The following is a 25,104-nucleotide window of genomic DNA, read 5'->3' as shown; positions in this document are numbered from 1 at the left end:
TTCGAGACTGGTAATACCCGTAGTTAGTGTAGTAGTACTTCTAAGTTTTCATATAAAGGACTTCATTGTTAGGTCACGATACCATTACCTAGAATCTAGTTCGCGCGCTACGCATCATTTAGTTTGGGTTAGTCTGTCACGTACACACCCCCACGCCTCTCTGCAACACACTCACTATAGAAGTACGAGTGCTGATTTGACACACCTTTGTATAGTTAGACTAGTTTGACTACATACTCTCAGGGGTACTACATACCATCATGGGTACTAACAACTTGGAGTAAAAGTGATAGCTTTATCAACTTAATCCTGAGAGATTTAAGAAGGTTATCATAAACCCTGAGAGCTAGCCAGGAAAACCAGTGACTTGGCAGAATTTAAGTCATTAGTTAATATGCATGACTAAATGCATGACGCGTAGGACGTAATCATCTTCTTTTTTGAAGTAACGTCTGTATTATATAAGATAAGAAGGTTATCATAAACCCTGAGAGATTTAAGAAGGCTATCATAAACCCTGAAATATTTAAGAAGGTCAACATAAACCCTGAAATATTTAAGAAGGTCAACATAAACCCTGAAATATTTAAGAAGGTCAACATAAACCCTGAAATATTTAAGAAGGCTAACATAAATCTGGAAGATTTAAGGAGGCTATCATAATAATATTAAAACAATGTATGCACCCTCCACCCCATGGTTAAAGAAAACTAAACTACTACGATAATGAAATGAATGTGGTTTGCGTAATGTTCATTTGATGGATGGGGAGATAAAGTCTTTTATGAAGTACCTGAGGTATGATTGTGGTACTAATAGGGTCAATGGTAACTTGAATAATGTTGGTCCAGGGGACGATATTTTTGAAGGAATAAAATATGTTTTACTTTTAAATATCTGTTTGCTTCTTAAATTAAAGAAGACAAAAAACTGATTCTCACATTATCTCTAAACCATTTCTTGTAACGCGACCTAGAGAAACATCGGTCTCTCTCTTCCCCTTCAAGTTCAAGAAATGTGAGTCTTTAGAGTTGCATACTTTGTTTCGATAGGTCGGTACGTTCATTTATGTGACAAGTTACATTCTATGTCAAGGCACTAAAAGAATATTGCTGTTCATAAACTTGCATACTAATCTTTATGTTGACTAACAGGGTTTGATCATCTGTGTGATAAGTTACTCTTTGGATGCGCAGCTGTGTACAAACTTAGATCTACTCCGTAGATTCTGTGTTGTGTATTTCAAAACGTAGTCCCAGTTAGTAGCAAAAGTCTTACTGTTACAAAAAAAAAAAATCTTGAGAGGTATTTCCTTCTTCAACCTCCCCCCCCCTCCCCAAGTCAATAGTAATGTACCGTAGCAAGTACACTAGAGAGACCAATTCGAGTTTTCATAAAGGTAAAAAAAAAAAACTGCATTCAGAGTAGATCAACTAAAACCATTTGGCACTCAGAGCAGTTCCACTCCAACCAGTTGATTTAGATAGAGATGAAAATTGAAAACAGCAGAGTGAAAAATTTTGAACCATAGCAAATATTATGGATTCGAGATTTTCTTTTGATTTCTTCTTTATAGATCTGTTTAATGATACTTCAATAGTGAGTAAAAAATCAACAAAATTTTCATATAAATCAACACATTTAATGTTTGACTATTTCTATATATGTATACAAATTGTCTTGCTTCGTACATTTCTCCATGTTTCTGTCGGATTTAATAGTTGAGATAAAGTTAATTAAAAGCTTCGATTGAGTAGTTCTAAGAATTAAAAAATATATATCTTTGGAAAACGCTTTGCTATGTGCCTAATGCATGTAATGATTTTATAGCCGGGGAGCAGTTCGCGATAGTTGCTGTGAATTAACATAAGTCTATTTAGCCGTTGCATTGTATTGATAATTTGATATAGATGTAATTTAGATATGTATATTGAATAAAAAGCTAATGTCTTATTAATTCAGCAAAAATTGGCAACTAAACAATAATAGGACGAACTCTAATGTTGCTAAAACTAGAAACAGTCAGAAAAATGTAAGCCTAAATATTTTTCTTACAATATCACGTCACTCCTTTATGGAGGATGGGCGGACGCTTATCTAAAAAAACGTCTCTAACGATTTTCCTAGAAATGTAACAGTTGATGTATATCGCTGAGAAAAGAATTACTAGCTCGTTGGCCACTTGGGGAAAACTCTAGTTTGACCGTTTTAATTTTTCAAAGTAAAAATAAATAAGTGTAAATTTGGCTAGAGACTATATCTATCTATCTATCTATCTATCTATCTATCTATCTATCTATCTATCTATCTATCTATCTATCTATCTATCTATCTATCTATCTATCTATCTATCTATCTATAAATATATATATATATATATATATATATATATATATATATATATATATATATATATATATATATAATAATAATAATAATAATCTTTATTGTCCTTATGGAAATTTGTCTTACAATTTGTGCATTACACCAAACAAAAAACATTATAACTATAAGAAACCAAAGTGTACATTCTCACCAGACGCACTCATAATTTACATGTGACAAGGTTTATATCAGATTGTTCTTATTTCATGATTTGATTGCCAGGGGAACAAAAGAGTGTTTGTGTCTGTTTGTCTTTGCCATCGGTGTCTTGTATCTCTTTTGTGATGGTAAAATTACAAAATCCTGACACAAAGGGTGATTCTTTATTTCGAGGATCTTGTTAGCTTTTTTATAGATGTTTGTCTCAAACAACTGCCCAAATATATATATATATATATATATCAGTGGCGTAGCTAGAGTATATGGTGCCTGGTGCGGTACCTCATCAATAACATTGCAAAACCTTACTTTTTGTTCAAAATAATATGTATTCATTAATCAAATATTGTTAATTCAAAAAATCGCTTTTACATAAACATACTACAAATGAATTTTACGCGCTTTCTTGCTGGCAAAAGTATCAATAATTTTATCAATTTTTTCCACCAGCTCTTGTTTAATGGACAAAATGGTCAAATTAGTGAGTCGTAAATTTCTCATCGTTGATCGCAAATAATTCTTGATCAGTTTAAGTTTGGAAAAACTTCTCTCGCATGTAGCGACGTTTACCGCAATAGTAAAAAATAAGCGAATCATGATGACGATATTCGGGACTGAATCATCTAGCTGATATTTTTTTTATAAATTTCAAGAGCTCAACAGGTCCTTGTTTTTGGAAGTTCGGAGGCTTCAGATGAAACTGAGTCAAAACGTTGAAGCCTCTTTCGCTCCAGCAGAAATTCGTTTTTATCAATGTCGCTAGGAGTACTATTGAGATTGATTTCGACCTGAGGATTTAATAGCTGGGAAGGCGGCTAAAATTCATATCTATCTACTACATCATGCAGTTGCTCGAATCGGGTGATTATTTCTTGAACAATCCTGTCCAAGGTAGAATAAATTTCTCTTCGTAGCTCTTCTTTGTGTGTAAGTACAGAGTCGTCACTTTTCTCACCAGGCATCTTTTTCTTATGGCCAATACGTTCTTGAGGTTCTGTACTGATTCTCAGATCTGAACATACGCTTTCGGCAAAGGTAATGCTGGCTTCAGCGATGTCCTCTCGATTACTACTTAAAAATGTCTCTAATGTTTTTAGTTTGAGTGAGCAGTCTTGAATAGACAATCCTTGTTTTTGAAGGTAGACTTGCGCATCATTAATTTCAGTTAATACAGGAGCCCAAAATCCAAGATAGGTGAGAAAACTAAAAGACTGAATAGCAACCAATAATCCACCTGCTTCAGATTTAGTCGATGAATTTTCATCTCTGCTAGTTAATGTCTCCAGAGTTTCTATAATTTTAGAAAATGTATCCCTAACCATCTTGACGGCTTCTGCTCTGGCGCTCCAGCTGGTCTCAACTAAACGTTTATGGCTAGTTCCGGTTATTTTGATGAGGATACCCCAGCGGTGTATTGAAGTTGAGAAAAAGGCGTGTAAACGGTCCAGTGTACCAAAAAATGTTACCGAATTGATTTCAGCTTCAGCAGCTCAAATTTCTGCTAAATTAAGAGAATGGTTTGAGCAGGCAATGAATAGTGACTTCTAGAATACGTTTTTGGACACCGTAGTTTTGACCTTTCATGACCGCAGCATTACCATAGCCTTGACCCCTGCAGTCCATTATGTCTAAGCCATCCGAACGCTGTTTCTCTAGAATCATCTCAGCGATTCCAGCAGCATGCTTGTCCTTTGTGTTGATGAAGTCAACAAATGACTCACAAACCTGCACCCCGTCATTATTCATGACAGCGTACCGTAAAATTTGGGAAGTTTGATCCAGTTTTCAGATGTCAAAAATAATAGAGAAATATTTGGCTTGTTTTACTTGCTGTATGATTTGTTTTTTAGCGTGATCCCCCAATATTGTAGTTCGAAGCACATGCTCCCTCAAGAGTGGATCGTACTTTGATAGTAATTTTACTAACTCTCCAGGTTTTCGTCTCTTGTATAATCAAATCTTGGGCCTTGTTGTCAATATTGTTCCCTACTCTCAGGCGAACTTCAAGTTCCCTCCAAGCAAGCGATGACTGAATGTGAGCTCTGCTGGTCTCATGTTTTTCTATTTTCGGGGATACCCTCCACCACTCATTGAATCCATCTTTGGATTTAAATGAAGATTTGGTACTTGATCTTGTTGAGAAGAGTATGCAGAGGAAGCAAAATAAGGATTCTTTTTTTGGGGCGAATAACACATCCACTTTCTAAGAACTTTCTCGCCGTTTGACATTTGCCGGAAAAAACAAGCCTTTGAAAGCTTTCTAGCCTTTCCTTTTGCTGATTCTTGATGTCTATACTCCTCTCTGAATTGACACGCTGAACCGAAGCAGGACGTTTTGGCGCCGCCGTTCTGGCGCCGCCGTTTTGGCGCCGCCGTTTTGGCGCCGCCGTTTTGGCGCGAAGGCCGTTTTGGCGCGAGCCTTTTTGGCGACGGGACGTTTTGGCGCGAAATACGTTATGTACGTTTATTGTATTATTTCTTTTAAAAGAATTATTCATATCTATGTTTTGCATGAGTGTTTGTGTTAAGACATATTTTTCACGTACTAAATGTAAATGTGTGTTTGTGTTTCACATCATTTTCTTTAATAAACATTTTGGCTTGTGTATGTGTGTTTATTAAGAGGCACACTTTTATTTTCAAAAAAGTTTTTTAAGATATTACTTTGAAATTAAAAACAAAATGAAACGATGATAGACTAAAAATTGATGCAATTATTTGTTTACATTAACATTGGTTTATTTATTGACTGTATGGTATCTCCAGCTATACATACCAAACACTTGCTAATAATAAGTAAAAATATAATACATGTACCATGTTTCTCAAAATACTTTAAGTTAAGTATACATAGACACCATGGTTATTTGCCTAAGTCGCTGGAACTCAAGGGTTCATTAAAAAAAAAGCTACGTGCTTATTAAATTATCGTCAAATGATATCTCGCGCCAAAACGTCCCGGCGCCAAAACGGCTCGCGCCAAAACGTCCCGTCGCCAAAACGGCGGCGCCAAAACGTCACGTACCGCGCTGAACTGTTTCAGATCCTTGAGTGACAAGGTGTATGCGAATATTATCTGTGATGACATTAGGCCAATCTCCAATGTCGTTCAGTCTAGAGTTTATTATCCTGCTTTCTGTATTGTTTACACTGTCTGATGGTTCAGCTTCTTCAGTATGAATTTTTGAGGAGTGTGCTTAAAACATGCTTGTGTGCTGTCCTTTAGTCTATAGAACATGCGGTATTGAAGTATTTTCTTCTTTTTCATCAGTCAGGATGTTTTTCTGGATTCAATGATAACCGTCTCATCTTGCTTTGTTGCTTTTAATTGTTCAGCTAATTCATACCCAATAACAGCTCGGCTTTAGTCGGTGGACTCTGGCAATGATGTGACTTGAAATTGTCTCGATGCTTCTTTAGACTATATAGTCTACCCAGACCGGACAGAACCAGATATGCCGATTTCTCCGTCTGAGCTTAAAATGGTTTTGAGGCGCCAGCCTGACTAGTCAGCCTTGAGCACTGTTCATCTTTTTTTTTTTTTACGTTACAGTATTAACTAGTTAGTTAAAAGAGTTTAGAAATATATTTGTAAACTCAATATCTAGATTAAACCAATGGACTAAACAATGAAGTAAAAAAAAGGTTGGCCTATCTTCTTCTTTATATTACAGAGCATTGATCAGTGTGGTAACAACATGTGCCGTGTGTCCGAAATAAATGTAGTAAATTAGATTCAAACTGTTCTATAGCTTACATTGTATTGAAGAAATAGTCAAGGAGATGAAACAAAATAGCGACATGACTAGTTTATAAATCGTTAGTTCATTTTTAAAATACAGTAGTTTATGTTTGTTCGTGTCCATACAATTAGTCGTTTTAACTGAAAAGCTCAGGGAAATAGGAAATTAATACACACTGGGGGGAGTTTTGGTCACTTTTGGTGCCCCTCTCCACTTGGTGCCCTGTGCGGCCCGCACCACCCGCACATTGGTAGCTACGCCACTGATTTATATATATATATATATATATATATATATATATATATATATATATATATATATATCGGCCTACTAGGTCTAGATCAGTGATTCCCAAAGTGGTCTATATAGACCCCCAGGGGTCTACGAAGACTTCCAAGTGGTCTACGAAAGTTAAAATGGGAATTCGGGGTCTATGAGATGTGCTCGGGGGTCTACGATAAAAAATAAAGCATGTCGTGACTTTAATTTTGAAAACTGGAATTTTTTCATCCACTTATTTATGATTTGTACCTTAGGAAATCTTAAATTTTTATCCTGCTGATTAAATGGAATATTGTTTAATTTAATTTGATAACTATATTTGAATAGTGTAGTTTTGTCTAGTTATAAATTTAACCAAAAGAAATGTTGACTGTACAGCGTTAAGTATTTGAAATTGAACTTCATTACTTCCTTGTCAAACCAACCTGATAAAAAGATAAAAGTTTGCAAAACTTTCAAACACTCAAAGATAAAGTTCAGAACACATCCACAAAATCTCTCTTTGACCTGATATTGAGAAGATGATGATTATAGTAAAATACTGAAAACCTCACACGATATTGATTTTTACCAGCCGTTGAAGAAATTGTAAAAAAAACTCTTACACAAACTTATATCATTAAAAGAATTTCATGTTTGGGTTTTGTGGCCGGTGTCTTGTTTTGGGACTCTTGATGAAGAATGCAATTTTGAAGACATGGTTGGCATTCTCTGTTGAGACTCCAAAAGGGCTAATTACAATGGTCCCAATTTTAAGCTTCCGGAACATATATTTTCTCATTATAATGTGTACGGTTCTGATGTGAACAGTTATAGGTGGTCCTATTGGATAGTTTATAATAGGTTTCATCTTCCTTGTATATCGAATGAGAGCTTGTCCATTTCTCGTTTTTACAATTCACTATTAGTTTCTTCATTTCTTCCTGATAGAGAGCTATGTTCAAATGTGTATTTGTTTTCTCACATTTGGCTAGTCAGTAAGCCTTCTATTTCCTTCTGTTTCAACATTGGAGAACAGTGTTCTTGCTGTTGTTGTGCTTTACAAGGTCACACAATATGTTTTGTACAAAATCTTTGGGATGCTCCTTTAGATTATGTGGATAATTACATCCAATTCCAAACCTCCCGACGGGAGATGCGAGCAGGCAAGGTGACAACCGAACGTCAGTCCAGGCTTCATGAGTTGTTTTATTTAGGAAGCATCAGAGTTTGTCAAGCTTTGAAGGACTATTTTATATTGGTTACGAAATAAATTTAACTGTTTGGTGAATTAGGCTGATTCGCTAGCATGATAGCTGTTAGATCCAGTGCTCATATTTCTTCTCTGTGGTTGTCATAGAGCTCATTAGGTACAATGAACTTAATTTTTAAATTATTTTTTCTCCATTTGGCCGTTAAATGAGTATTTCAGCTGTGGAGGCTTTCTGAGAACCATCCATGCAAACTCTGATTTATAGGTTGTTAGGGCGATGGATTTGTAGAAGAGTTCATTAGATTCTTGAGCTCTGTTGGAATATAGTCAAATATTTCTTTCTTCTTATGTAAGTCTTTGCAAACGACATATTTCTGCAATTAACATATTTCTCTATAAAGCTGTCTGAATCAACCTTGTCTGGTAATGATTTTTTTATTCAAATTATTATGACTCAAAAATCCACGAAAAACTGCTCTTTGTGAAAACTTTTACCGTGATACTTAGGCACATTAATATTTAATATTTTGAAGAACTACTTCATAAAACAACAAATCCGTATCTGAAAAATAATCTCCGTAGCAACGGATGGTGAGCTTGCAAGCCTTGAAAAACAAATGTTTCCAATGTGTTTATTATATATATAGTGATTGTATGCTATACGTGTTAACTATTAAATAATGGGTTGAAATTTGAATTTTGTTAATAAATTTATTTAAAAAAATAGATTCAACTTAAAATGTAGTTCTAAATTACTTTTTCACTCCTCGTGTCACTGGTTAGATATTATTTTAAACAAAATGTGTAATTTGAAATTGATGAATTTTCAAAAAGGCAATATAACTTAAGCAGGGGGTCTACGGAAAACCAGAAAACATGGCAAGGGGTCTACGAGATAAAAAAGTTTGGGAACCACTGGTCTAGATCCTACATCGGTTTTGAAAGAACCACAGCGTTCGGGAATTTCCGAATGTAAGGCTTCATTGATTCAAGACTTTAATAAATTAATGTTCAGCAGAACTTTGCGCATTGTCTTCTAAGTCTAGCTCTAATAACCAGGATTCTTTCTCAGGGGGAAGGGGGCGGGGTGCAAAATGTTTTATAATCTAACAATAGGCCCTACTAACATTCATTAATTTTTAAGAGAAAAAAAACAATCGCTCAATAAGTTGCATAAAGGATGTATTGTCTTTAAAAATATTTTAAATATTTATCCAGCTTATCTTTAAGATTTAATATTTATTCTTGCTTCCTATTGAAAAATAACATAAACTTCATGATAAGTGAAACAAGTTTAATAAATATCAACCTGTCTCTATTCCACGTCGGCCGTCTTCGTAAACCTGGCAACACTACTGCTTGCTGTGGGATCATAGACATTTTGTACATCCACATTACTGCCTTTTAAATCCTGTTTCAAATCAATTCACTCTCTGTCTGTCTGGTACAAAGTGTGTACACGTTATTTCTCCCACAATCTAATCTCGGATCCAGTTGAAATTTTGCATAATTAGATTCAATAAAAAAACAAACTATTTAGTTTAATAATTACTAATGGTAATTATTATTGCTATTATTATAAAGCTTGAGGAGGCTCTAGTCCTCGAGTTCGAATTCAGGTCTTTTAACTTTAAAAAAAAATAAATAAATGCATTTAAAAAGTGATCACGGTAACATTCACACAGATACCCATTCTTTCTTCCCCACCTCTTTCCCAACTGGTCCAGACTAACGAAAGAATCATACCGTAGTGAGAAAGCTAAAAGCATGAAATTGAGCTAAACAAAAACAATTGGTAAAAATATTTGTTTTCGCAGATTTATTATTTGTATTCTAGAATTGTCTCTATCTATTACAAATTTAATTGCATGACAGATTTAAACTAATTGATACAACTACGCTTAATAAAGGCTGTATTTTTTTAAAGTATTATTTTATGTAATAGCCAATTTTGTTTTTCATTTTGAAGAATTATAACTTTCAAACTGAACTTCAAAATAGAGTTTTCCCCTTGTGGTCAACGAGCTAGTGATTCTTTTCTCAGCAATATACACCAACTGTTAAATTTCTAGGAAAATCGTAAGAGCCATTTTAGAGATCCGTATCCAGGTTCTATCCTTTGCCCACCCTCCAAGTTCTATGAAGTTCTGACACGAATGGAGGTATTGTAATAAGCACTGGACCAAAACTTGCAAATCCAAAAACATAATGTAAGGAGATACCCAGAAGGACACACGGATTAAGGCACATTTCTTATTTGCTAAGCTAAGACAAATGTGTGTAAGTGCTTTTTCGTTCTTAGGGGTAGTTAGGAAAACCAGTTAAAGTCTCTAATTAACATGTACGAATAGATCAAGGGATACCAATTTGACTTTAATATCCTCTTAAGAAGAACATCAGTAGCTTTTAGAATAGTGTTACGACTTATCAGTGGTATTCATATAATAAGCCTTAATGCTTATCACATAACCAGAGTCAAGGGTTTAGTTCATTAAAATGTGTTTTTTTTACAGTCATAGATTTTGTTTCGCTTTTCATTCGACGTAAAGGTTTATTTTGACCAAGTCTTTCTGATTAGCATTACTTTAGAAATGTTTGTAATTCAGATTGCCATTGTCCGGCACTAAGAAAACCAAACTTTACCATTTATATTTATCCAATTCTAATTGTAAAATAGCGTCTCATAGTCCGAATTTATTTTGAAAAATGACTTTCATAAAAAGTCTAAATTATAAATTATATGTTCAAGATTATATTTAAAACATTTTAATCAGCGTAATAAATATTCTTGTAATAGGCTAGTTTATTCAGTACATTAAATTGACCCTCAGTCCATTTTTATTTCTGACACTCTTGTCGTGGGACGAATCAAGGGAAAGAAAACAAAAATGAATTGACAAATTTTCTGATAACTTTTATTACAAGGCCGTTGAGACATCCAATCATAATTTTCCACTTTTTTTTCAAAGTTTTACATTCACAGTCTACATTTGTTTTCTTCGGATCTCACATTTCATTCAGTAGGGCCTACCACTTGCGTTGATACCTTAAGGCGATCTAAAATGATGCCCTTGGTTGCACCCACAAGATGCCACGTACAAGACTAGCTCATGACAGCAGTGGACAGTTCAAAGAATTAAAAATAACTAAAGATTAATGTCGCCTAAAAATTAAAACATAAACTTTTTTTTTCTTACAACAATGAAACAAAATAATATAAATATTAGAAAAGCAAAGATTAAAATCCATGGAAGAAAGAGTGAGAACCCTAATATAGGGACAGATCATTTATTAACCTTTTTTTTGTGTGATCTTTTTCAGATGTTTGTGCGGGCCGGATAACAATATGTCGCGGTCCAAATTAGGCCCACGGGCCGTATTTTGGGTATCATTGTCTTGAGTGGTTAAGCGCATGGCTTCCGAACCTAGGGTCCTGGGTTCGAATCTCGGTGAAGTTTTGGGATTTTGAACTTGGGGATTTTTAGCGCACTCCTGAGTCCACCCAACTGTAATGGGTACATGACTTTAGTTGTACTGGCCACTTGACACCCTGCTGGTTAACTGTTGGCCAATGATACAGGTGACCTTTACATGATATAGACTGCATTGTCAGAAGGGGAACCTACAAAATATATTAAAAACGTTACGTCAAGAACCCTATCAAGAGGCCCGAACCAGACTCTGGCCCCAAAACCTTCCTATAGAACAAAAACTATATGGAGAACTGCCTGATCTGGAAACCATTGCGCAGTTCATCTCAGATATAGGATTACTGATCTGAACCCTCTAACATGTAAAATGAGAACGAAGAAGAATTTAAGTCACAAAAGAAGATAATTATTATTTCCCTTGCAGAAGTGGAGCCTGGACCATGTGGACACGTTTGAAGTGCTGTGGATTTTGTTAGCCGGTGTTGCCTTCATTGAGTACTCCATAGTTTTGTTATGTACCACTATTACCCTCATTGCTTGGTAAGAATATTCCACTTTCTGTTTGATTGAGTTTACTAGAGATTTACATCCAGTTAGGCAGATCTATTAATAGCAAACACTTTTTGGTGTATCCGGTGTACAGAAAACGGAAACATTGATACTTGAAGTATTTGAATAAACCATCAAATAATTCTGTTAGCACTTCTCATCATTCTAGAATGTATAATTTATAATTTCTTTCACCAGTTCCACAAAGTAATTTGTTGGTTTTTTGTTGTTGGCCACAGTGAGCTTTCAATAGGGCGTCATTGACTTTGTTACAAACCTTAACATCCTTTGTCTGTGTGGTACAAATCTTGTACACGTTATTTCTCCCACTTCTTGTACACGTTATTTCTCCCACTTCTTGTACACGTTATTTCTCCCACTTCTTGTACACGTTATTTCTCCCACTTCTTGTACACGTTATTTCTCCCACTTCTTGTACACGTTATTTCTCCCACTTCTTGTACACGTTATTTCTCCCACTTCTTGTACACGTTATTTCTCCCACTTCCCATTCTAGGATTAAGTTGCAAATATGCACAATTATTTATTGTAGATTACAACACATGAATCAACCCCCTTCTTCTCCCCCTTCCCCCCCCCCCCAAACAAAAAGCCCATTAGTTGATTAATTAATTTTTATTATTATATAAATTGATAAATCTTGCACTACTTAGAGGCAATGACATAAATTGTGCTGTTCTTTCCCTTATCTAATCTTTGCATAAAAATATTTTGCTTTTTTGTCTATTTTTTTAAATCTCTCTTAATCTCCCCTCCCCCTCCCCCCTTTTTTTTTCTTTACGCTCTTTTGTTTTCCTGTAGAAGACATTTTCTCACGGATAATAAAGATTATTGTTATTATTATTATTGTATTTGATTACTTACAATCAAAGAGCAAACACAGACCAGACTAATGTGATTAACGTTTACTATGAAAATCCCCAAAATCACAGGTTATATATTTTTTGGATAATCATCAATAGTATGACATCTTCTAGATAAAAGGACGTGCATAAAGTGTTGTCTTTCTTGACGTATTCACTAGATGAAATGTAACAATGACGTCATTTCCTGTTATATCTTGACAGCAAGTTGTACTTACACAAACCTTCTGGTATGCTAGAGATGGGAGATGTTGTGCCTGGTGTGTCCATCATTAAACCACTTATGGGAGTTGATCCTTTTCTGGAATATAATTTAGAATCTCATTTTAAGTTGGCGTATCCTAAGGTAAGTGCAGGTCGAAATAACCCTTTTCATATACAAAGTCCACCTCGTAATTAGTGAAAGCCGTTTTGTGTGAGCATGTGTGCTTATGTTTCATGAAAGTAAAATCTCTCTTTCTCACTCTCCGGAGATTAAGGCTGAGTGGTATGCGATAATGTATGTCATACTAAACGACTGGTCTCATTACACCATCCGAAACGTGCAGGATGTTAGAAGCCATGACAAGCGAGTAATAAAATGTCATAACTTTTGTTTGTGCGGCACAGACGTATTAGAAATGTAAAAAATACGACTTATCAAAATGCAGTTTAACAAATTCAACATAACATTAAAAAATACCACGTAACAAATACAATGTAATAAATACAATGAAACAAATACAAAATAACAACTACAACATAACAACTACAACGTAACAACTACAAGATAACAAATACATTACAAGTACAACATAACGTAACAAATACAACATTACAAATACAACATAACAGTAACAAATACAACATAAATAGAATATAACAAAAACAACAGTAACAAATACAACATAAATAGAATATAACAAAAACAGCATAACAAATACAACATAAATAGAATATAACAAAAACAACATGACAAATACAACATAAATAGAATATAACAAAAACAACATAACAAATACAACATAAATAGAATATAACAAAAACAACATGACAAATACAACATAACAGTAACAAATACAACATAAATAGAATATAACAAAAACAACATAACAAATACAACATAAATAGAATATAACAAAAACAACATAACAAATACAACATAAATAGAATATAACAAAAACAACATGACAAATACAACATAAATAGAATATAACAAAAACAACATAAATAGAATATAACAAAAACAACATAACAAATACAACATAATAAATACAATGTAACAAATACCACGCAGCAAATTTTATGTTACAAATACAACATAACAAATACAATGTAACAAATACAATGCAACAAATACAACATGACAAATATAACATAACAAATACAATGTAACAAATACAATGCAACAAATACAACATGACAAATATAACATAACAAATACAACGTAACAAATACAACATAACAATTACAACATGACAAATACAACATCACAAATACAATGCAACAAATACAACGAAACGTGCAAATTGATAAGTGCTATGTAACCAATAAAGTGTACAAAGTTTAATGTAACACGTTCTTCTGGCGGGTTGCACGTGATCCGTTGTGCCACAAACGTCTGACTTGATGCAAGAAATAGTTGAAGGCCTACAAAGATATCACTGGCACCAACTCATTACCTTCTTGGTCATCTTCTCATCATCATCATTACTTTCGAGTGACAAGTAACTACTGTAACATTCTCTCAGAAAGACACCGCTGATGTTTTAATTGTTACATAAAAAAATATGTTGCAGTTTGAGTTGTTGTTTTGTTGTCATGACGACAAAGATGGCGCCATACCTTTGGTGAACAAGTTACACAAGCGTTACCCACATGTAGACATGAAGCTTTTGATAGGTAAGTGCAGTTCATCGTCTATTTCAGTGTTTCCCAAACCTTTGACCTATGTGTACCCCTTTTATAATTTTTGTAATGCTGAGTACCTCTCATCCCCTCTCCACCTCATATTTAATTTATTAACAGAACATAATAACTGGGTATTTAAAAAATTAGCATAGTTAATGAGGTGCAACGCGTACCCACTCCAAAGTCTTTCCGTACCCCTCAGAGTACGCGTACCCCACTTTGGGAAACACTGGTCTATTTTAAGTGTTGTTTTTTTATGATTTGTACATAGCTCCAATAGAGTAGTGACCATCGCTCGTAGAGATTAACTGCGCACGAGGCCTATGACTAAATGGGGCCCACAGGGGCCACTGAAAAACATACACGCATTGGTTATTGGGGTATTGCTTGTAAAAATTAGTCGCAATTGAATTGAGTGTAAGAGCACTTTGGTCTTTGGTAAGTTGGTTTGTAGCTTTAGACAACTAGTACAGCTAAATCGATGTAGACAAATTAAATTCTTAGTTTAGAGCAGGGGTTCTCAACCTGTGGATCGCGACCCCCCTGGGGGTCGATTGAGAATTTGCCAGGGGTCGCCTAAGACCATTGAAAACATGGATTGTTTTTGTCTATTCTTCTATTGCTGTATGTGTGTGTGTGTGTGTGTGGGGGGGGTCGCGGCAGAGTGGGTGATTGTAAAAAGGGGTCGCCGAGCTTAAAAGGTTGAGAACCGCTGGTTTAGAGCTTGAAATCAACGTGAAAAGGCGTCTTTTTAAAACAAACATTAATGATATATAAGCTCAATTGGAGTTGAGATCTAGGTGCAACGGATTGAAATGATAATTAAAACAAAATCTAAGTCACTACAAAAATACTTCTTTACTTTCGTACGTTTCTGATTGGTCTCCCCTTCAACTCTCACCCACGTGACTACTTAACCACGTGACTGCTTAACATAAACTATGACTGACCAGCTTACGACTTCATCTTTCGACACCACCAAAAACTAACGCCCCCTTTCCTCGTTGTTACCTTGGAAACACACACATAAACACTTTTTACTTGTAAAAAGTTGTACGTAAAATGGAATGTCTTGTTTGTTAATGTACTGATACATACAGGTTGTGACTTCGTTTCTTTTTTTTGTACAAAGCTTATATCAACTCGCTCTGTCTGTCTGTCTGGTATAAAGTTGGTACACATTATTTCTACCACACCCAATCGCGGATCAAACTAAAATTCTGCGCAATTATTTCTTTTACCTGACAAAACAAGAATCATTAAAAATATAATTAACCAATGAGTTAATTAACTATTGGTAATTAATTTCTTTTATTTGGTAACTCGAACTAGGGAAAGAAATTGTACTTGATTGATAAAGTGGTATAAGTTGAATTAGTTCCCTTTATACTTTGTAGAAAAAAAAATTGAAACTAACAATAGATAACTATAAAACCTTCTAATTTCATAAGCTGACACAGTGGTTAGCATATTTACTTGAGGAGGCCAAGGAGGCTTGAGCCATCAAATTCGAAATCAGGTCGTTTACTTTTTTTTTTTAATAAACGCGTTTAAAATGCGATCACCCAGATACCCCCTTCTTTCTCACCCCTCCTCGCCCCTTTACAACTGATCCAGGCAAGTGATAGGATCATAGCGTATTGAGCATGAAGTAGCGCTAAACAAAAACAATTGCTAAAAATATGTCTAATCGCACAGATTTATCATTGTTAGTCTAGATCTATAACAAATTTAATTACATAACTGATACAAACTAATTGATACAGCTACAATTAATATAAGATTTTTTTTTTTAAGTATTGTTTTTGATGTTTTTCTTTTTGTCACATTCTATTTATACCAAAGTGTATTGGGGTGGGGGGGGGGCCATCATCATATTCTTGGACCTGGAACCATGGAAAACTTGCCACGCTTCTGTAACGAGGTAATATCTTACAGAAATATTTGAAACACATTCTTGAAGACCATTTTCCCCACATTTTTTTTTATTTTCTGAATACTTATTTCAAAGGTGGAGCCAAGGATGTAGTGAATCCCATGGTACAGAACATGGCTCCTGCTTATGAAGCTGCGCGGTATGAATTTGTTTGGATAAGTTCAAGCCGCATTGAAGGTATGAGTTCACTAGAGTTTTAAATAACTACTCGTCGACCCACGGCGTAGCATACGCCGTTATTTTGCAGGGCCGGCCTTAGGCCCCTATCTGACCGCAGTGTGCCCCGCACTTTCAAAGGACCCGCGCTTATTCTAGGTGTAAATTATTAAATTAAACCATTTTATAACTTATAACAAAATATACGAAAACATCATGAAAATATCCGGAAATTATTAAAATCTTTTGAAAACTAAAATAAAATTGCAGAAATAAGAGTGATATTTCCTTTACTTCTTCTTCTCGTCCAAACTCTTGAGGGAAGAAGAAAATTATATATATATAGATATTTATTAGGTATAGATCATAAACTGACTGGATAAGATTAGTTTACTAAAAAGTCATTTGAAACCTTCTGAGAGTCTTTTTTATTAGGTTTACTCACAGGCAGAAGTAATTTCTTATTCCGGTTTTCATGTATTTCTTTATGGTTTGGATTTAAAACTAACTAATCTGCAGGACACTTAGTAAGTTACTTCCGTTCTCTCTGAATTGCTAATTCTTTTCCAGTAAGTTTATTTTATCACATTTTATTAGATAGATTATTGGCCAACTTAAAGATTGATAAAGTATTAGAAGATAAATGCAATATTTTTGTTTTAAATAAGGTAGTGGTTTGTTACGAGCCAGAGAACTGGGTTAATAATGAAACAAAATATTTTAATGCATAAAATATGCATTGCTGAGACTAAACTACAACCAAATGCATTTCGAAAATTTGTTAATCAATTCTCTAAGCTGGTTTCTACGGGAAAGATAGGCACAACGTAAAATAAAAAATGTTATCAGAGTGGCGCCCCCTTGTTCATTCACAAAATGCATTTTTAGAGTTAAAAGTAGCTGGGCAATAACAATCCGGACACATTTTTGGTCATTTTTTTTTTCTAAATTCTAGTTTCACTTCTTCACTTACATGTTTGGGCTTTTTTTTTCAAATTATAATATTATTTTATTTTTCAGCCTCTGATGCTATTTTAAATGATATGATCAGCAAGCTACAGATATTAAATGTGGCGCTTGTTCATCAAATGCCTTATATCACAGGCGGCCATGGATTTGGATCAAATGTTGAAAAAGTGAGTAGGTCTGTAGATCAATGGAGCTGAGGTCGAATGGTAAAGTGGTTGGCAGCTGAATCAAAATACTCACATTTCCTGTGTCCAGCCAACTCCAATAAAAACTGGACAAGGAAATGGTCATTGTGCTGACTACACGAAACCCTTTCAAAACCTTTGTTTCAGAAACTTGTAAGCTCTCGTTAAATTTCTATCTAGACCATTAGCCACTTAAAAGGAGAAACGCTTCTATTATCATTTTTTTTAAATTCAAAAGAAACTACATTGGATTGCAAAATGTTACGCAAGTAGACTGTTCAAATATTGATAGCTTGAAACACATGAAATTGTAACTTTCCAGCAGGGTTTTCAAAACACTTTGTCTCGAGGGACGCATGAATGATTTTGTTGGGTTCATGTGGGCAGATAGTTCTCCACAAAATGTATCGACTTAATGCTGCTTTTCACTTGAATACATTTAGTCGTACCAAAATTGGACATATCAAAACTGTCTTACAAATAATAAATGAAATTAAAAAAAAAGAGAGTATGTAAACAAACAAAGTATTAAAAAAATACCAAACAAAGATTATATATGGGGAAGAACCGCACAATTGCTGCCACATACCATCAATACTGCAATATTTATCTCTTTTCTACATAAAAGAAAATTAATTTATTAATTAACACATATTTATACATTTACTTGTAAATTTTTGTTTGATCGTGTGTTGTCATCGGCAATGAATAATTGTGCTAAGTTTCAACTTGATCCGAGAATGGGAAGTAAGAGAAATAACGTGTACAAAATGTGTACCAGACAGTGCGAGTTGATATATGCGTTATAGAAACTTCATAGAAAGTGTTATAACGTATATATAAAATATGAAATTCCTAGTTTTTGGACTCTAGTAGTATGCCACATTCAAGTTTAACAACGACATCAATTAATTAAACAAAGAAATAGGGTTACTTTTATAAATTTTAAATAGCTCAAACTATAGAGTGAAACATTTATATAATTTTAAAATAATCTGTCATATATGACTTTGTCTGCATTTGGAAGAGAAAATATGTAGGTCAGAGCTTGGTCTAGGTAGACACGTGAACTGTTTCACTCTTCCTTAATTAATTTTCCAACTCGCAAAAAAAAAAGCCTGTCAACAAAAATAAATATAAATGTTTATTATTCTATGTTATTTCGAGACGAAGCTACCCATACAAACAATTTTTCCTTTCAGATTTACTTTGGTGCGTTCCATGCCAAGTTCTATATAGCCTTCAATATGTTGGGTTTCATCTGTGTCACAGGCATGTCTTACATGTTTAAGAAAACTTTACTTGACCAGGTCAATGGGTTAGCCTGGTATGGCCGCTACCTTGCGGAAGATTACTTCCTTACAACAGCTCTACACGAAAGGTAGGAAACATATCTAGATCTAGGTGGGAAACATATCGAGATCTAGGTGGGAAACATATCGAGATCTATGTAGGAAACATATGTAGATCTAGGTGGGGAACATATCTAGATCTAGGTGGAAAACATATCGAGATCTATGTAGGAAACATATGTAGATCTAGGTGGGGAACATATCTAGATCTAGGTGGAAAACATATCGAGATCTATGTAGGAAACATATGTAGATCTAGGTGGGGAACATATCTAGATCTAGGTGGAAAACATATCGAGATCTATGTAGGAAACATATGTAGATCTAGGTGGGGAACATATCTAGATCTAGGTGGAAAACATATCGAGATCTATGTAGGAAACATATGTAGATCTAGGTGGGGAACATATCTAGATCTAGGTGGAAAACATATCGAGATCTATGTAGGAAACATATGTAGATCTAGGTGGGGAACATATCTAGATCTAGGTGGAAAACATATCGAGATCTATGTAGGAAACATATCTAGATCTAGGTGGGAAACATATCGAAATCTATGTAGGTAACATACTACTAAGAAAACTGTCCTCGTTTAATGTTAGCGAAAAGGCCTTGGCTATGTTTTATCACGCTCACATCTGCAATATTTCAAGTTTCAATATCACTGCCTGGTATGGCAATCTGAGCATTAAAAATAAAAATAAACTTAATAGAATCCTAAATGCTGCTGGCAAAAAACAAACCCCATTTGGGCAGTTGTTTGAGACAAACATCTATAAAAAAGCTAACAAGATTCTCGAAATAAAGAATCACCCTTTGTGTCAGGATTTTGTGATTTTACCATCACAAAAGAGATACAAGACACCGATAGCAAAGATAAACAGACACAAACACTCTTTTGTTCCCCTGGCAATCAAATCATTAAATAAGAACAATCTGGTATAAACTTTGTCACATGTAAATTATGAGTGAGTCTGGTGTGAATGTACACTTTGGTTTCTTATAGTTATAATGTTTTTTGTTTGATGTAATGCACAAATTGTAAGACAAATTTCCTTACGGATAATAAAGATTATTATTATTATTATTATCTAGATCTAGGTGGGAAAGATTGACTATTTAAATCTAGGTAGGAAAGATATCTAGATCTAGGTAGATCAAACGATGTATCTGAACTCGATCAGAAGCAAATATATTACATTTTTATAGCGTCTTATTGTAACGGCTAACGGTTATTACTATTAGCCTATTATTGGATCATTATAATTATAAGTAAATAGAAGAATAAAATACAACAGACCCTGTAGGACCAAAGTAAAATAGATGTTTGGGTCACAAGACCTTCGACAGCTACAAATAAATGAAAAAGACTAAAGAATAAACACGAGTTATCTTTTCCTTGTCTTATTAGTCCGATGTTAATGTCGGCTCGAAAGAAAAAGAAAATTCACTGTAGTGCCCTTAAGAGTCCACTGATGAATTTTCTATTATTATTATTATTGTTACTATTGTCATCATTATCTCATTAAAAAAATAGATAGTATAATAAATAATTGATTTTAAAAAAAGGTTGACGTCACAAAATGATTTTATGATTTCAGGGGTCGCCTAGTATTGTCAGCGTACCCAGCCAAACAAAATGTAGGACAGACTACTCTGAGAGGTTTCGCTGATCGACAGATCAGGTAATGAAAGAACACATTGAAGGAATGCTACACTGACAATCTTTCCACTTTGAATCTATTTTCTACTTTCATTCTTGTGTCAATGATATCGAGACATTTAAATGAGGAAGCAGATCGATTAGTAAATGGTGCTTTAAATATTTGCAAGCAATTAGAAATGTAGCATTTTTGCTTGGTCTTAATGGAATAAATAGAACCGAAACCCAGATGGATGACGCATAATATATTCACAATAAAACTCATTAGAGACAATGTACTAGTGTAAGAAAGGTCCTTTTGAATCCATTTATCTCCTAAATAGATTACAGCTACATTTCTGATTATGACATTAGTTGGTAAAATACTGAAAAAGAATAAATGCGTAGATATTAGCCAAATTTAAACTATTTCACTACTCAGAAGCGATATTTGAGGCTGTCAAATGGGTTGGTAACTCTAGACCCCATTTTTGAAAGAACTCCGGGATCTGAGGTCGTTATTATGACTTTATCAATTTCAAAGTATAAGTGCCCTATAAAATCCTCAATGAAACTCTAATTCCGTTGAGCTAGTCTATGCAGTAATCATCCCTAGGTCTTAAAAACACAAAAAAAAAGGACGTCAGTGTTTCATAATTCTTTAGTGAATACAGACATTCTCTATGTCAGACATGCTAATCCTGTGTTTTCTAAAGATTAGAGGCCCCTCGAGGATTGTAGGTCATAAGACACACATCAGTGGCGTATCTAAGGTGGGGTGAGGGGTTCCAAATAAAAAAAATCCTCCTGGGCCCCCCAAATAAGTGTCAGAAATTTGTTTTACATTAAATATTACACCAATATCTCCTGTCATGATGTCGAACGCAGGGGCCCTTAAAGAAATTAAGCCCCCCACCCCTGGGGCCCCTAAATGCTTAGAGCTGGCAAGAGTGGAAACTAAACTCAACTCAACTCATTTTCTGAATTATGCAGACGGAAATCATTTTTCTTTATTTTGCAGGTGGTCAAAGCTACGCTTGAACATGATGCCTTTGGTAGAAGTTTTAGAATCTTTTAGTTATTGCTCTCATCTTGGCGTCATTTCGGCCTTGACCTTGCATCATTTCTTAGCCATCAATCCCTACAATTTCTTCCTAGCGCATGTTTTGTTGTGGATAATACTGGATTACATTATTCTTTCTTACATCGAGGTAAGTTCAGTGTGTTTGTGGATAATACTGGATTACATTCTTCTTATGTTGAGGTAAGTTGAGTGTGTTTGTGGATATTACTGGATTACATTCTTCTTTCTTACATTGAGGTAAGTTGAGAGTGTGTTTGTTGATAATACTGGATTACATTTTTCTTTCTTTACATTGAGGTAAGTTGAGAGTGTGTTTGTTGATAATACTGGATTACATTTTTCTTTCTTTACATTGAGGTAAGTTGGGTGTGTTTGTGGATAATATTGGATTACATTATTTTTTTACGTTGAGGTAATTTAGTATGTTTGTGACTAATATTGGATTGCGTTCTTCTTTTCTATGTTGAGCTAGACTATGTATTTGTGTGTGTATTAAAAACATTGTCAATGTCTACAATGCCTCTTACTTGATTTAATAATACAATCAAGTCCTGCACAAATGTATTAATTATAATAAATAATTAATTTATATTCATTACACAACAGTAACTATCTTCTACGATATATGCAAACTCCCTCTTTCTATTTCAACTATCCAACAAAAAAAAAACATCACACACACACACACACAAACACACGCACACAGACACACACACACGCACGCACCCATGCGCGCTTGCTTATAATAATAATTTGTATGCGTTGTAAAAAACTATTTTAAAAGCGTAAATTAAAAAGAAGTTTAGTTCGGCCTATAAGTCAATCTACAAATATTTATTTTTCATCCAATATTTCTTTTATCGATATAAACGAAAAACAGATATACAGGGAAATAAAACAGTTCAAAAATTCATTCATTTTCAGTTTGTTACTCATTAGCCTATCTATCAGGGAACTTAGGGCCTATTAACTTACTTGGCTGTCAGTAAGGGAACTTAGGGCCTATTCACTTACTGGCTGTCAGTAAGGGAACTTAGGGCCTATAAACTTACTGGCTGTCAGTAAGGAAAATTAGGGCCTATAAACTTACTGGCTGTCAATTAGGGAACTAAGGGCCTATAAACTTACTGACTGTCATTAAGGGAACTTAGGGCCTATAAACTTAATGGCTGTCAATTAGGGAACTTAAGGGCCTATAAACTTACTGGCTGTCATTAAGGGAACTTAGGGCCTATAAACTTAATGGCTGTCAATTAGGGAACTTAAGGGCCTATAAACTTACTGGCTGCCAGTAAGGGAACTTAGGGCCTATAAACTTACTGGTTGTCAGTAAGGGAACTTAACCCTAGTTCAAATCCTATTTTAAAATATAATTTAAACCAAAAAGTAAAAAGTTTGATTTAGTAAGATGTATAAGTAACACATTAAAATATTGTGTTTTCAGAATGGACCATTGCTGTTGTCTAAATTTGAGTTTCTGAAATGCTGGCTAGTTAGAGAACTCTCAGCAACTTATATCTTGGTTGTCGCGCTTCTCAACCCCCACATCATAAAGTGGCATCATAGAACATTTCGAGTTCGCCTTGGTGGACTGACAGAGCAAGTTAAAGATGAGTACTGAAAGGGCAAGTTATAGATGTGTAGTGACAGGGCAAGCTATAGATGTGTAGTGACAGAGCAAGTTATAGATGTGTACTGACAGAGCAAGTTATAGATGTGTAGTGACAGAGCAAGTTATAGATGTGTAGTGACAGAGCAAGTTATAGATGTGCAGTAACAGAGCAAGTTATAGATATGTAGTAACAGAGCAAGTTAAGGATGTGTAGTAACAGAGCAGGTTATAGATGTGTAGTGACAGAACAAGTTATAGATGTGTAGTGACAGGGCACGTTATAGATGTGTACTGACAGAACAAGTTATAGATGTGTAGTGGCAGGGCACGTTATAGATGTGTACTGACAGAGCAAGTTATATATGTGTAGTGACAGAGCACGTTATAGATGTGTACTGACAGAGCAAGTTATAGATGTGTAGTGACAGAGCAGGTCAAAGATGTGTAATGACAGGGCAAGTTATAGATGTGTAGTGACAGGGCACGTTAAAGATGTGTAATGACAGGGCAAGTTATAGATGTGTAGTGACTGGGCAAGTTATAGATGTGTAGTAACAGAGCAAGTTAAGGATGTGTAGTGACAGAGCAAGTTATAGATGTGTAGTGACAGAGCAAGTTATAGATGTGTAGTGACAGAGCAAGTTAAGGATGTGTAGTGACAGAGCAAGTTAAGGAAATGTATGGATTGTTCTCGATTGCAACTCCTTGAAAACGTTTCTAAACATGATACTTAGATCTAGATCTATTACCCCGCCAATTCATATCATGGTTGAACCAATAATGCAACGCAGAAGAATGAAAGAAAAGTTATTGAACTTTTGAGTTTCATTCATGTGTTGAGGAATGCGCACAAAATTAAAATGTCTTTTTGCGAACAAACTATATATTAGCCGAGTTATCCGCACATGCTTTTATTCATACATTTCATTATTTCTCACCGTAATACAATTTGTATCGCCTTGTTTGTACCCACTATAATAGCGAGTATATTCCTTAGTTGGATTTCATGTATGGAAACAATCGTTCCTTCCCGTTCAGGTTTCGTTAAAAGGTCAGAGTTCTAAATGTAGCTACATTAGTTTTCTTACTGGCAAAGTCATGTTAACATAACAAATAATTGTTTAAAAGTGAAATAAAATAATTGCTGTACAATATATTACGTAGGACGTATTTATCTTCTTTTTTGAAGTAAAGTCTGTATTATATAAGAAGAAGAAGATTACTATTTGACGTGAATGAAATTAGAATCACTGATTTAAACTGATTTCGGCTCGATATTTAAAACGTCTAATTCAAAATTCTACATTACTCATTATGCTTAGGATTGCGGTCCTTTAATAGAATTATTGCCCTTGTCTCTGATCTCTGTCATGATTTTGTTGTCAGAGCATATATTAAAATACTGTCTGTAGATTGATAATGTGAATACACTAAAGACATGTTTATGTATATATATTTTGTTTCATCAAATTCTTCAGATAACCTTCCATGTACATTATTGTTCTATACATTAAAATTTTAATAAAGAAATTCAACTTTGTTTTTCAGTTTCAATCTCTCAAAGTGTTTTACCATTTGTCATGTTAGCGACTTTCTATCAATATATAGTAATGCGGGACATGAAAGAAAGAAAATCAAGATAATTTCATTTGA

At 34.5% G+C, this 25,104-nt stretch overlaps 1 protein-coding gene across 1 annotated transcript; it reads left to right on the top strand.

Annotated features, from left to right (window-relative positions):
* The first annotated feature begins 1,488 nt into the window (after positions 1 to 1,488).
* Positions 1,489 to 24,936, top strand: LOC129924134 (ceramide glucosyltransferase-like). The gene is made up of 10 exons (XM_056017967.1): positions 1,489 to 1,599; positions 11,617 to 11,732; positions 12,830 to 12,971; positions 14,404 to 14,506; positions 16,527 to 16,628; positions 17,628 to 17,743; positions 18,964 to 19,142; positions 20,715 to 20,798; positions 21,777 to 21,966; positions 23,284 to 24,936. The coding sequence occupies exons 1-10, from the start codon at positions 1,540 to 1,542 to the stop codon at positions 23,458 to 23,460; spliced, it is 1,269 nt and encodes a 422-aa protein (XP_055873942.1). The 5' UTR covers positions 1,489 to 1,539; the 3' UTR covers positions 23,461 to 24,936.
* The last annotated feature ends 168 nt before the right edge of the window (positions 24,937 to 25,104 follow it).

The sequence above is a fragment of the Biomphalaria glabrata genome, chromosome 1 (assembly GCF_947242115.1).
Source record: "Biomphalaria glabrata chromosome 1, xgBioGlab47.1, whole genome shotgun sequence".
NCBI classification, from domain to species: Eukaryota; Metazoa; Mollusca; class Gastropoda; family Planorbidae; genus Biomphalaria; species Biomphalaria glabrata.
The sequence above is the reverse complement of the archived record's forward strand: the minus strand, read 5'-3'. Positions and strand labels throughout refer to the sequence as shown.